The sequence below is a fragment of the Pterocles gutturalis genome, unplaced genomic scaffold (genome assembly GCF_000699245.1).
Source record: "Pterocles gutturalis isolate BGI_N339 unplaced genomic scaffold, ASM69924v1 scaffold14767, whole genome shotgun sequence".
NCBI lineage: Eukaryota > Metazoa > Chordata > Aves > Pterocliformes > Pteroclidae > Pterocles > Pterocles gutturalis.
Window position 1 is genome coordinate 1 of NW_010110424.1, and position 15,086 is coordinate 15,086.

The 15,086-nt window shown below is 39.0% G+C and overlaps 1 protein-coding gene across 1 annotated transcript; it reads left to right on the forward strand.

Annotated features, from left to right (window-relative positions):
• Nucleotides 1-101: 101 nt before the first annotated feature.
• Nucleotides 102-13,320, forward strand: LOC104460030 (uncharacterized protein KIAA0895-like; the record flags this gene model as incomplete). The annotated part of the gene is made up of 3 exons (XM_010073376.1): nucleotides 102-126; nucleotides 4,012-4,694; nucleotides 13,177-13,320. Coding segments are annotated over exons 1-3 (852 nt in total), but the record flags the coding sequence as incomplete, so codon positions are not given.
• Nucleotides 13,321-15,086: the final 1,766 nt, after the last annotated feature.

The following is a 15,086-nucleotide window of genomic DNA, read 5'->3' on the forward strand; positions in this document are numbered from 1 at the left end:
TGCTCCGTTGCTGCTCCCTCGCTCCCCGCTCTCCCTCAGGGCTGCCCGCTCCTCCCCGCCCAGGGGGACGCCAGCGGGGCAGAGCTGCCCGGCGGAGCGCCATGCTGGAGTCCATCCGTGTCACCGGTGAGTACCGCCCCTGGCCCCTAGCCGCTCCCGCGAGGGAAAAAAATCATCCGAGGAGGCGCCCAGGGGTTCCGTGGGGACAGGGGAAGGCGCCCGGCACCCCCCGGAGCGAGGGTGTGGGCAAAAATGCCAATGAAAATATCACCACACCGGCGTTTTTCACTCTTCGGCTCGCTGCTTTGCCGTATTTTCAGAGAACTTTGCAAATCTGTATTCTGTGTGTATATAAGAATCTGTACTGTGGCCATATCACCGTGACGGGGGTGTTTTTGTATGGCATCCACAACTTTTACCTTCCGTGCTGTATATACGTGGTGTGTAGGAAAACCTCCAATACAGTTGTGCAGCAAAAAAACCAATTTTTTCGGGCAGATGTTTTCCTTGGCTAAATTTGACGTCATTTCATATGTCATTTCTTCAGCTGCTCCAAGCTGGTGTTATTTTGTGATGGGGAAATCCATCTAGAAGGCATCTGGTGGAGACCTCTTAGCGTCCCCTCATACAATAGTGTTAACATAATAATTAAGATTTCTTACAGCTACTCTTTCTCTGCATAATTTACATGCCGTTCCATCTGTGCGTGGATGTAAGTGCTGCTTCTGGGAACGGGAAGAGAAATAAAGTTCATGGAATCAGAGCATCCCTCGAGATGTGCAACAGGAACTGTAATCTTAAAAGATTAAGATTTCTTGAAAGGAAAGGTAGTTATTTGGGGTCCATGCGCCTCCATCAGATATTCCTCAACACACCTGTGCTGCAGTGGAGCAAGTTGGAGAGCTGCTTGGATGGAAGGTTAATCCTGGGCACGTCTGCCTGTAAACCAGTTTTGTGGTTCTGAGTCTGTTAAATGAATGGGAATTTGTTACCTGATTTCATTAGGGCCGAGTCTTTGCTTTTACTGAGTGTTACTGTGCTATATAATTTAATTTGAAGAATTTGGAGTTAATTACATATTTCAGTGTGGAAACATGCATGCAAGAAACTGCTTGCAAGTCAGTTTGTACTTTTTGTTAAGGCAGAAAGAGTACATTTTTCACTATCATTGCAATTTTAAAGACAAAAACCAAGCTGCACTGTCTAAAATCATGACAGTGAATCCTGTAAATGGTGGATACTCCAGAGTTACTTACAAACACCGGCAGTTAATGAATGAGACGTACAGGTTGGCTCATAGTTGAAATTTGCCCTTAGTTTTGGAGCTCAGAATTAAAGTTGAATGACAGATAATGTTGTTGCAGGAGGAAAGCAAATAGGTGGATATTTGGGGGGAAAAAATTTTCTTAGGTTAAATGTCAAAATTCCCAACATCATATGGGCTCTAGTTAATAACTAACTTGGTGTGAAAATAAAAAAAATCTCAGCATCAGTCTTTTTACAGGAACTTGCTGACTAGTTCTACAGCAAAACCATTTTCAGTCACTATAGACAGAGCTTCTAGGGTTGTTTAGTTCAAGCTGCCCGACACTTCCTGTTCAAAACTTCAGCGTTTGTAAACCTTAAAGATGTTTATAGTGGTGAGGAAATACACTACAGGATTCTGGTCAGTTTCTGTTACACCAGAAATATAAGCCTGTAGTGTCTGAGAGGCAGTGGAACATTATAGATTCATATATAACACTCTCCGTTACCTGCATGTTGCAGAATATTCTTTCTACAGCCCTCTGCACCCACAAACCATACAGCCTAGGGCTCATAAACTACAGATAGCTGTTAATCTAGTCACATTACCTCATTATTGAAGATAAAAAAATTATTTGTAATATAATTGTATGTTTGCAGAATTTGTCAAAAGAGGAATCTTCCTTGTCACATCCATATATTTTCTTCTCTTTCAAATCTCACTATTTTTTATTACTTGTAGATAGATCACTTGCATTATTTGCATTCCTACAAATTTGAAAAATCAAGTCAAGCATGTTCTAGAATGGTAATGCTGAACTGAAAACCAAAAGCAGTGGCATCATTACATTCCTAGAAGGGGAGGAACTTCTCCAAGAACATCTTCGCTAGGCGCCATAAGAATCGTACCTGCAGTTTGGAAATGATTTGTCCATTGTGCATATATAACCTGAGTGACAGCTGCTTGAAAACTGCAGGAGCTCTCTATGGTTTTAGAGCAAAGCTAGCTGGGCAGAGAGAGATCTATACCCACAAATATCATTATTCACCTCATTCCTCCTATGAAACAGGTATTTAAGAAGCTGCTTGGATAGTAGCTGACCAGTAGCCTAGAGGAAGATTTTTCTACAACACTCCCCAAAATCTGGAAGAATTCTTACATTAGGCTTTACTACGTGTATTGTTAATATAACAAAAGATTATCTCAATACATCAGATTCTAAAGGATGGATACCAATAATATAACCTAGTTCCTGAATTTACCATAAAATATAATTATTTTCCTAACTGATAACCTCTGACAAGATTAGGGAGGGTCTTTCATGCTACAAGATTCAAAGCTAGCAACTTAGACATTGAAAGTATTTCATCAGTGACAAATTATAATAGATTTGTGATTCCCATATATCCTGTTAGGAGTCTTCAGGTACATCCCTTCTCCAGTACTCTCACCTTCCACTCTAAACCTGGCAGATTGTTTCATTTAGTAGTTCACCAGTGTCTCTAAGACCTATGTTTTCATTACTGTGCTGTTGCAGAGTGGAACAAAATACCAATAAATGGAAAATGTCCTGGGAAAGTCTTCTTGGGAAAGACTGTGCTAGTTTTGTTGTGAGGTTGTTTTTTTTTTTTTTTTGGGGGGGGGTGTTTTTTGGTTTTTTTTTTAGGGACTTGAGGCTTTTTGACTTGGAGTGTTTGGAAGTGAGATCAATGAAAAGAATCTGCGTACATAGATTTCACATTTCTAGAGAGGTCCTCAAGGGTAACTGAGGGCTTGGGCATATGTTTGTTGGCTCTTTTCTGCTGCAAAGACTGAAATATGTAGTCAGTAAATTCCATACTCAGATCATAGTATAAGGCAAGGTAAGCCAGGTAGGCAGGTTGCCACCTCTGTGATGAGGATGACCTGACAGAATTTGAACAGCCTGGCCAAGGAGCATGTTCCTGCACTAAGCATATAAAGAGGATTTGCAAAGTTGCTGTGAAACAAAACTGAGCTTGCATAAAATACACATGCTTTAGTGGAAGAGAATAATCTCATGCTTCTGCCTCTCTGCAGATTTCCTGTTGTATGTTCATGCAAATAGGACCTCTGTCTTTTTGCTTTTTAGAACAGCATCTTCAGGAGAACAGAGGAACACAGGTTGACATGGAGCTGACAGAGGTCCAACAGCATGAAATACATTGTCATGGTGCTTACATTGGGAGCAAAACCTAATTTTACTGTGAAAATAAAGCTGAAATTAAACTACTATCGATCTTTTTTTTTTTTTTTTTTTTTTCCCTTGGAGGCATTTAGTGATCTCTTGCTAATGTTCCATTCAGAGTATAATTACTGTATGTAGAGTAATTAACAGCTCAGCTATGTATAACTGTGGGCTGAAGCTCAAATCTCTTAAGTGGGCTTTAATCAAGCTCCGGCCATTTCTCCTGTTCCCTGAATCCTTTCATTATAGGTTCAGAAGTAGGAAGCATTTCTCTGTGGCAGGATTTATTCTTCCTAATGTTCTAGGATGAACTGGTTGGCAAAAGAAGGGGATGGTTAGAACTGGTGAAGAGTCATAAGTCCTGCACAGTCTGGATTTAAGCAAGTTAATTCGGAGCTGCATCCAGTGCACTTATGCATGGAGATGCAAGCGTAAGTCCTTGTTTAGCTAGATCTTACATGTTCCAGTCTAATTGCTCAAAAGTGATAACACACGCACAATTCTCCTGTATGTCTAGATTAACTTAAAGTATCTTTTTTTTTTTTCCCCCTCAATGCAGAAAAACTTCACTGGCCTAAGACAGAGCTTTCTAAGAAATCAATCCTGAGTCCAGAAGAACATAAGCTGAACATTAATAGTGAAAACAGCCTCCAGCAGCCACCTTCTGGGATCCTTAAGGACATTTTCACAACAGGAACCAGTAGCTACAACGTCCTTCTGCAGAGCAAAGAGGAGAAAAAACACCATGCTCAAAAGCAGTCATCTGCTCACCACAAGAAACAAAGAAAAACTACAAAGTGTTCTGCCACCTTGCGAAGCAGTGAGCACCGCAAAATCAAATTCCCACTCCCCTTGCTCAGCAGCGGATGGTACTATACAAACAGACAGCCCTCCATCGTCGTCACTAGCCCAGTGTCTACCAGCATAAAGTTTACAAACGGTATTTCAGTTCCAGGGAACAGCATAGGACTGCCATCTCGACCCAGAAGTAGAGCTAAGAGGCATTTTAATCTAACAAAGCCAAAGCAATCCCAGTCTTCAAAAAGCCATGGAAAAGAAGGTGACGCCTCGAGCCGAAAACTCTGTTTACTGACTGCAATCAAGCCTTCCAACGTGGAGAAAGAGAAGATGAAATTCTTCAAGTCCGATTTCACGTACAATCCTCAGTTTGAGTATGCAAACCCTGCTCTGCCAAACGTGTTAGCTAAGCACAGCCATGCGTCTGACAGATTTCTTAAGCAGGTATGGTTCCTTTTTTTCGTCCTTTTCCACTGTTTTTTTTCCTAGACCTATTAAGGTGGTATTTGGCTTTCTTTGTAGCAAGTTGTTTCTCCTTATCAGCCTCCCATAGTGTTTGAAAAATACATCAAAGATGAGAATACAGCAGTAGAACTAAAAGAAGATCTTTCTGATTAAAAACCAAAAGCCTTCCTAGTATTTATAGGATTCTACAGGATAAAGGCACAGTTTCTTATAAATGGGCTTAAATGAAGCATAATTTAAGGCAAGAAAGCCTTTTAGACAAGGATGCAGAGTCCAATACAGGAAAAATACAATGCCTAGATAGGCTAAACAGAGGAAAAAAGCAGCGTAGAAATCCTGCCAATCCTCTTGCTGACGCAGGGATTGGGAAGGGATAGCAATTATTTGAGGTCATGGTTATTGGATAAGCATATGTTGATGTTTCTTGTTTTAATCAACTTTGAAAGCATATTTGCATATGCATTAGGCACAATCAAGCAGCAGACAAATTCCATTCCAGAGACACACACACCTTTTTTTTTTTTTTTTTTTTTAATAGTATGCAGCCACTCTGGTAACATAGCTACAGACATTCCCATTCTGTGTAGCTGCCCTGGCTTCCTACCTGTCTTTGAGTTACAAAAAGCCTCAAAACAACAAGAACAACAAAAACCTTGCTTTCAACTTTGACCTAAGTGACAAAACCCAGTGCTGGCCTATATAAAAACAGGACCAGTCCTCTTCCCACTTGTGCTATTTTAAAATGGTTTAGAAAGATCTTATTTAAGTCGGACAAGCTCTTCTAGAGAGTCTCATGTCAAGGGATACTTAACTTGGGAAGAGATCCCGCTGCTCCATGAGTTTCACTTCTTTGTGATATGAATATTTCACTTAAAACCCCCCAAAATTCCTGGTGCAAAGGATACATGAATTCAAGTACCATGGAATCTAATAACTGACCCTTGACTTCTGAAGGGTCCGACTCTTTTTTTTTTTTTTTCTTTCTTCCAAATCCAAGAATGCACATAGGTGTTATTACCTATTAAGTCACTGTACTGTAAGGCTTGGTCTGCATTTTCACATTAAAATAGCTGTATATTTTAAAAACTCAGTAGCTGGATTTTCATTAAGAATTTATTTTTGTTATGAGGATAGAGAACAGCTGTTCTGTTCTTAAAGTCAGCTTCCATACAACCAACTAAATCATACTGACAGCAAATAAAACTACTCCTTGACTAGAGCTCTTTAGCATGTTTTCCTTTGATTTTTGTAGCAATATTAGCAACATTAATTCTAGATTACAACAAAGCAACAGTAACTGATTTGACAACCTGAATTTAATACAAATTATCCCTTTCAGTATGAGCTAGCAGAGCCTTAAAAATTATTTGATGCATGATGATTTTATGGAGCAGCCTGTCATTGATTTACCCTTCTTTTAAGAAAAAAAACCCCCACCTAAATAATGAATATTTTAATAATGAATGATTCCTCAATATTATTCTGATTTGTAACTCTTCCTTTTTCCCTTTACGTACAAAGCATGGGAAAATAAAGGCTGTATAACAACTTTATAAAAAGCAGTGAAGGATTTAATATTCAATGAAGTATGATATTTCTGAAACTTACCAAGGAGGACAGAAATTGTTTCATCAGGTTTAGTTTATGTTACAGAAGTTCTTAGCAAGAAAAGCATTTATTCAAAGTTCAGCTCCTAAAAATACTGAACAACAACATTTTGCACTTCATATAACCAACCAAAAAAACAGCTTTAACAAAGCTCCAAGCCCAGCAGGTGGCACTCTCTCTTTTTTTATCTACAACTACCTTTAGAACTTTTAATCTTCACGCAAATTTGAATTTAATTTCATGCAAATTTGCTCTCCAGAAAAAGTAGCATTAATCAACATTTTTACCAGAAAATATTGTATGAGCACTTGCTTTTCCTCCGTGCTAATTTTTTTTTTCCATGCAGATTTTACTTGTCATAAGAAACACGTGGGTATCTTACAGGAAGTGTTAAGTTCAGGAAAGATTAATTCAGTTGCAAAAAAAGTATTCACAGTGTCAAGATTCGAATTTGCAGTAGAAACACAACTGTGTGTAGTCATCTCTTTTCCTGCAACAAGGATAAATTCCGTTTTGTTTTTTGAAACATTTTCGGCTTTCATTTATTGTTGTACTTATTTTAGGAAGCTTTGCTTTCTGTGAACAGAAACAGAATTATTCCTGTTTTATTCTATAAAAGGTGCTTAAAGCAACTTACACTTGCTCTTCTATGACTAATATCCCTGTAAAACCAGCTGTTTACGACAGAACTCACCGATTTTTTAGGGGGCTTTTAGGATACTTCAGTGAAATGACCTCAAAACCTGATATTTCAGAATTTTAGAGGATTTTTAATTTAAAAAATATTTTTTTACCCACAGCTTTGTATAGCCTGCTAGGACATTAAAACAGATTGCGTTTTCTTATTGCCCTTTCTGCTTTAGTGCATGTCTGTGGAATTGGTTAATACAGCATTACTGTAACGTATTTAATGTCTCTGCTCATACTTTTCTCTGTTTCTCTCTTTCTAATTTATCCTGTTTTCTTCATAATAAGGCTCTTTCATGAGTCACACAATATGTGCTTTTAGGCAAGAGAACTTGAGAGTAAAAAAATAGTATGTAGACTTGCAGCTTTTCACATTGATTGACATATCTAATATTACAGAAATTAATTCTCTTATTGCTGTGTTTTAGGGTCAGTGCAGCAACTGCGGGCTCCAAGAGCTATGAAAGCTCTTGGGGCTTTCCTTTTAGCACTCCTTCTGTCTCAAACTACTTGTCCTTCATCGTTAAGTTTTCTTAACACTTAAAGTGCGTGTTATTTTTGCACAGATGCTAGAGGTGGCAATACTTAGCTTGAAGTAATTGTCCCCAGTGTTTGCAGAGCAGACAACTTAACAGTTGCAATTTACTGTACCAAAATCAGCAAGAAGCTTCGAGTAACCTTTGTGTTAACAGTAATTTCTTTGAATGGTACATGAAGGCAGGAAATCTATTTTTATATGCCTATTTTTTTTTTAAATCATCATTTTGTTGAATGAGTAATCCCCCCGTGAAGGAGTTGTACATCCTTTTCCCTTGTACTCATAAAATTGTAACAGTTTTGAGTTAATAAGTCAGTTATGCTACATTGCAAGTGTTTGTATTGCACACCTTTTAAGTCATTAATACAAATAACCTACAATTAGCAGATTTATCAGACGTTGGAAAAATAGGTGGAGCTGGAAGGCTAAACAACATGACATTCAACACTGAGTAATCCTTTGCAATGCCCAGGTGATGCCACAGCTTAGGCATGTTGAAGATTCAACAATGCATCACTGACTGTGAAGCGTACTTAATTGTAGAACACCTCATTGTCCCCTAGTAACAAATTCCCTCCTAAATTAAGATTTATAGATAAAGTGTGTTAATATATAACAGAAAGCATATCAAACCATCCAGGTAAAATACATTCCCAGGGTCCTACACAAACTTCTCTCTTCCACTAGAGGAGACTGGATCACTTCTGGTGATGTTACAGGAGTAGAGGTTTATTTCAGGACACAGTCTCATACAAAAAACAAGTTAATACTAATTTTTAATTCCTTCCAAAGTATTTAAAAAGCTTTTCATGACAAGTACATCTATCAATTGGTTCTAAATTACTTAAACATACTCTTTATCACACTGAGAACAAGCACACAAAAGAAAAGATCTTGTAAACACTGAAGAAAACTGAAAATACTGCAGCCTAAGGAGACTAGCCCCAATAACCTGCTCTTACCTCCTTCCCTCCTTTAATTATTTGCTGACCCAAAAAAGGGGACAGCCACCATTTTATAGCTGTTGATTAGACTAACAAGTTCCATCTGATACATCTTAGTGTTACCTAAAGATGCACTTGGGAAACATTCCCTCCCCCAGCAAATAACCTATGCAGGAAGGAAAGTGGTAGTGCCTGCAAGCTTTGTCTGTCTTGCAAACCTCAACAGAGACCACAACCCTTCTGTAGCAGAGCTGCTTCTGAATGTAGGACGAGCTGACTGAATGCCAGGGGCCGGCTGATAGGTCACTGAGCCTGTTTTCGAACTCGGTTGCCTCAAACAATTCATGACCATGTTTTCTCAGTGCATGTGTCTACAATAACTCTCAAGTAACTAATCGGTGTTGCTGCACATGGGTGACTTGGGATTCAGAGACCTACTTGGCTATAAATAATTTGTTTTAAAAAGCCAACACCACCACAACCTAAACCTGTCAATTAAACAGAGCCTTGTCTTGCTCTTCTTCATGCTTCTGTGGCATTACTTTCCTGAGCATCAGCAGGGTTTGCTGTGCAAGGGGACTTGTCTTGGGACTGCCCCTTTTGGCACTCTTCAGTAGCAATAAGTAGCGATTTTAGATAATAATGAAAAGAACAGGAATTACTACTTCTAACCAGTAGCCTGGTACAGGCACATAGTACTTCTTTTCTTCCTTTTTTTTTTTTTTTTTTTTTCACCTGTTTCTGAAGAGTTTGCAGATTGATCTTAGGAACTGTGGCAATATTAGTTGTTTTCTGCTGGTCCAGAGGCTGGAAAATAAGTTCACAGTTGGATGCTGGAGTAGGCAAGAGCTGACATGCTGGTCTGGATTTTTCCCCTTTCCCAGCAAGTTCTTTCAACACCAGATTTTGAGTCATCTCACCTCAGGGACAGGTGCAGAATCCCAAATGAAGGGTTCTGTGTTGTCTTCAATGCCTGGGATCCAAAAATATCCCAAACCTGAGGCTTAAGCTTAATGTCTTTCTCAATATGCATGGGTTCCAACTTGCAACATCTATTTGGAGGTGGCTGAAGTGTCAGGATATAGGTTACTCCATGTGGCACATAAAGTAGAGGAGGCACCCTTCGGTATCCCACCCTTCCCCTTGGAGCTGCAGCCATGCACTGGGTTGAGGTGGGAGAGGCCAGAGCAGGTCTGTGCTTCTTCAGGGGCAAGTATCTCTGAGAACCTGCTATTTGTCTTGTGCTGTTGGTTCAAGTGTCTCACAGCATTTTAGGAAAAGCCTGAAACAGCCCAGGAATTCTGGAAGGCGCCTGCAGGCAGGCAGGAGGAGCTAGAACTTGGGGCTTCTCCTACGTGGGAGCTTCAGGGAGTTTTCTGTTACAGACGGCCAAGCAGGAAGTTTCATGCGCGTTCAGGGCTTGTTTTCTCCCTGTTTGTTGTGATGAGGTGGTTTTAGAAAATACCTGCACTCTGACTAAGGTAGGAGAGTCCTCTGGAATAACGTCACCAAACCAACCTACGTAAAGCCACATCTCAGAGTCTTTATGAACAGCGTCATAACACGGAGCGGGTTAGAAAAGTTTACATACCCTTCTCAAACACCCTTGTTTTTATGAGCTTTAATGTTGAGAAGAAACTGCCCCCTTGCTCTCAAATGGTTTTGTTGGTCCTCTGCCTCATCCAACCTGCTGTCATCCACCCCTGCTTGACTTGGTCAGCACTCTGGATTTGTTCTACTCTTTTCAAAAAGTATGTGAAGTATCTTTGCTGTTCTTCAAGCCTACTTCTTATCTTTTCCTGCCTTTGTTGGCATTCTTCAGCCTGTGAATCTCACTCACCTGTTTTTGGGTTGCTTCTTTAGCCAGGGATTTTGTGTAAGACAGGAGAATGCCGTAGCATTTGCAGGCACTGAAAAACTTCGAAAACAGCTGATGTTTTTAGAAATTAAAAGTTCATATGTAATTAATAAAAAAGGGAAAAAATCCTTTGGGAAAATATGCAAGCTATTAAACAAGAACTAGTTTTGCTCTGATTTTTTCTTTACGTCTAGCCCTTAATCCTAAATTTTGCTAGAAACAATTGTCATTAGTCTCCAGAAACATTAGGCCTTGTGTGTGGGACCCATGTATTCCTTCTTTCAATACTTAGACACTAACCTTGCTTCATTTATCTGAGGTCCTTTTTAAATGACAAGTGATGTTAAGACTTGACTGTTCACAAGAAAAAATAATCTCTAATCTCTTTTAATAATCTTTTAGGCCCCGCCACACCTCTGCATTTGTACAAGACCTAATATATAGGGGAAGTCACTGGGAGCTACAAAGCTGTAGCTTCCTTACTCATACTTCTGTGCAATAGGTTAATGGGAGTAAGAGTAAAAATAACAGCACTGAACCTCTGTTAAATGCCTACAGTTTGCACCAGATGAGGAGGCATCCTCTATTTTTCATGCATTCATCTTGAAAAACATAATTTGTTTTTAAGCTGCAGAAGGACATGGCAGTTTTCACAGCAGCAACCCATTGCCTCTGGTCTTCAGGACTGCAAACAGTTGAGCCAAAGGTCTGCAAGGTGCCTGTCAGTTCTCCTGGGAGGTCCCTGTTCCGATGCTGAGCAGGGCCGCGTAACACACAACATGGAGCTGTGCTCATCGCGGTGTTGTCACAGGGAGGGGCTGAGCCAAATCGTGTGCGGTGGCTCGGGTGGTGGCACGGCATTCTTCTTTTACGATACCTCTCTTCAGACATCCTGACGCCTTGTGTTATAAAGAAAACTTGAAAAAGAAAAGAGAATGTGTTCCTTGTTGATGCCTTTCTTCATAACATCCACTTCCTACTCATGCTAGCTTCAGCAAGTGCGGGGGCACAGCTGCCCCAACGAGCCAGATCCTGGGAACCAGCCAAATGTCACCAGGCCACCAGTGGGTCCACTGCAAGTCCCTGTCAAGCCTGAAACTACTGGTGGAGTTAGTGTGGTGGCTGGAGAGCTGGGGCCACACGGGAGGCAGTCAGAGGAGATGGGCTTCATGTCACAACACTGGGTGCCTTTTTGGTGAGCCTGTTTCTAGATTGTTTAACCACCCAAAACATCCTTCTTTAAGCTAACCTGGGCTGGTTTTTTTGTTTTGTTTTGTTTTTTCTGTGCTAAAGTAGTAAATTATGCCGCTTTCTTCATTCTTGAAAAAGAAATTCAGATCTGACCAGGAGGCCCTTCAAATTTAATAACAAGTATTAGAGGCAGACATAGAAATACTTAACACTAGATGCAACATTTCTTTGGCATTCAGGTAGGTGATATTTTTCTCATCAAAGAGCTACAGGACTTTAATAATACATCTAGCTAGCTTTTATGGCTTTCAGTAGCAGTTACTCAGGGTTGCTTAGTTTCAACTTGAAAAAAAAAATAGAAAAGGATTGTTAGTAGCTGTGAGAGATACAAAATTAATCCTGTTTTTGTGGACAGTAAGCCAGTCTGACAATGTCAGAATTACAGAGCTGCAAACAACCAGCATGTTATCAGCTTCATGCATGGATATAAGTGTACAACATAAAAAGAGATTCAGTCTGCAAGATTTCCACCTTCATCATTGGTGGTATTTTCTTAGCAAAAGCATTCCTTCTTTTTTTTTTTAAGGTAATAGCAGTAATATTTTTTTCTTTATGAGATTCTTGGGAGCTTCTGCTATCTATGAAAAAGCTGTTCCCTGTAGCTGGGCAAGAAGTTATTCTAGAGCACATTTTCTTTTAAGGCTGTGAAATGACGGTAGATCACTGTGGATGAGCATTTCACACCCTACCAGTAACATCTTCAACATGCAGAGTTCAGATCACGTTATAGGCATCGTGCTCTGCTTTCCACCCACGAGGGATGTCTACCAGCAATACGTGAGAGAATTGCTGATACCACTTTGTTTGTCTAATGAAACGTACCTCCTTCATTTTGGGGGTGTATAAGGAATTATTGTAATTTAAATGAAAGGTTTAAATGAAAGTTCTGTGAATGAAGTTCCTGATCTTTCTCCTCCTTTCTGAAACAGACATCCATGGTACAGAGGATTTCATCATAAGGAGTGAATTTTGGTAGAAATATTATAATTAAAATTACAGTTACACATCTGCTTAATCATGGTTCAGCATTCCTAATTTAGAAAATACCAAGAAATTAAGGAAGATGACAGTAAATAGTTGTTCTTCGTAAACATATTTGGAAAACCATAAAGAGAAACATGCTTAAGAAACCAAGCAAGATGACAGTAAATAGTTGGTATTCGTTAAATTATTTGGAAAACCATAAAGAGAAACATGCTGACAATTTAAACTGCAAATGTCCTTGTGACCTGTTATGGCTGATTTACAAGGCAGTAGTACAACATTCCCAAAATTAAAGAGAAAATGGGTGTTACTTCACTGAACTGCTAATCATCTGTGTTATGCTCATGTATGTGGGTCCAAGATGAGTTGATCAGAATCTTTTTTGCAGTACTTGGGCATTAATGTATGTCTGGAGATGGTATAAATTGATTACAGAGTGTGTCAGCCTGTATCTAATGACTAATAGTGACTCCCAATGAGTTGAAAAAAGAAAAAAAATATTTTAAAAAAAGAGAGAGATTAAGAGGGAGAGAAAGAATACACACACCAGTCTGACTGCATTCCTATTTGCTATACTTTTGTATTTTATAGTCCATTAACATCATGGAGCGGACGTTGCAGAAATATGGAAGCTATGAAAAATTTGAGCAGGCCACTGGAGGCAGCTTGCTGACCAAAAGCCGCATCTGGAATCACGTCAGGAAATATATGGTAAAAGAAGGCTGTCTTGGTGAGGTAAGTCATATGCTGGATCAGGAAAGAAACATTTCTGTAGATCTTAGAAATTACACAAGGATGGACCCAAGAGACCGTTTCGGAGGCACTTGCTCCATAATTGCAAGAATATTCCTTACATCATATTGTTCTCATGGCTGTGCCCAATTTAATTTTTGAACAATTGAAATTATGCAAATTCCTTGTGAATGCTTCAGCTACCTCTGTGAGCCTGTTTCCTGATTCATATATGCTTTTTCTTAAATTTGCCTCTTTTGGGAGTACCCAAGAACGACACCCTTCCTTCCCTCCTTTTTTCATCTCTTTGGAGACTAGCACATTTCCATTTATTCACCAGTTCTGCCATCCATTCTCTTGTATCAAATTATTTAAGTTAGCGTTAAGAAAAGGCCAAAAAAAATAAGCAGCAGCCCAAGAGACTGATTTATAAGAAGCAACACAAATTAAAGTGACAGAAGTGAATAAAAATGTATGAAAGAGGTTGGCTTTTTAAGTTGGTTTGAGTGCTGTTTTTTCTTGACTTTAACCATCTAATTTTTTAGAGCCCCGTGCAAAAAACTTATTTCCTATATTCAGGATTTTAAAAGTCCAGTTTGACTGAGTTATATAGAATTGCTTGGAGATCTCAGATGAAATTGAATCTATAAAAAGAGAATTATTACAAATGAAAACAGTCCAAGACTTGGATGAGACCACTGGCAGTGAGCAAGAGGAGTCTGGAATCAAGAGGCAAAAATTAGTTTCCCAGAAACTAAGGTTTAATTAGTAAACATAATATTATTAAGAGAAACCATTAAACTCATCACACTTTTTTGTGATACTATAATTCGACACTGATACCAGACTTTACCTGTATTTCTAAGAGTGAGGTTATAAAACTAGAGTAAGCAGAAAAAATTTATATTTTTGGGTTTTTTTGCTGTGCTTTTGTCTCCCTTTGTGTTCATTTTTGTCTTGGTTTGTCTTCATGGAAGCAGGATCCTACACCCTCATCAAACATACCATGTCCTTCTTAATGAAATGCTTTTTTTCTGCAAAAATAAGGTTAATACATCATGCTTAGGATGGTCTAAAATATTATGAAAATACTCTCTCCAGTTGAAGAGATGTTAATAAAGCAAAGTGGTACTCATGCTTTAAATCTAAATACTTTGGGATCTACCTGTCTTTCCTGCATCTTACTTACAAGTTTTATGGGACTGATTGTTCGCTGTCGAACCTGGAGCTGAAATGGTGGGTTTTGAAACAGTGAAATATCATGTTAATGCCTTTGATCCCTGGGTCCTTTTTGTCTAACTTTGATATAATTAAAAAAAACAATCTCTCTTGTAGGTACTCTCCCTTTTACCCTTCTAAGCAGTATTGTTTTTTAGGCATTACATGAAGAGGGAAAGGTGCATAGTCTTCAACAAAGAGAGTTTCCCTTCTCCCTCCCAAGCACTTGTTTGAAAAGTCTTTTTAAACTCAAATTAAAAAATATATCAATATGCATTAATTTCATTCTCTGGCAGTTTTTGTTTTGATTACCAATTTTGCAAGAGAAAACAGGAAAACAAGAATTACATTCCTGTAGAAAACAAAAAACCCAATACTAATATTTTCGTAATATTTCAAGTCTGCATCATATATCAGGAAATAAAGTACACAGTGCTTCCCCCTCTCATTCATGTGGCTTTAGAATTGCAACTGAAAAGGTTTCAGGCAGTTATGTGTATAGATACCTAGTCAATTTATGTGTGCTTATAGAATCATAGAATGGTTTGGGT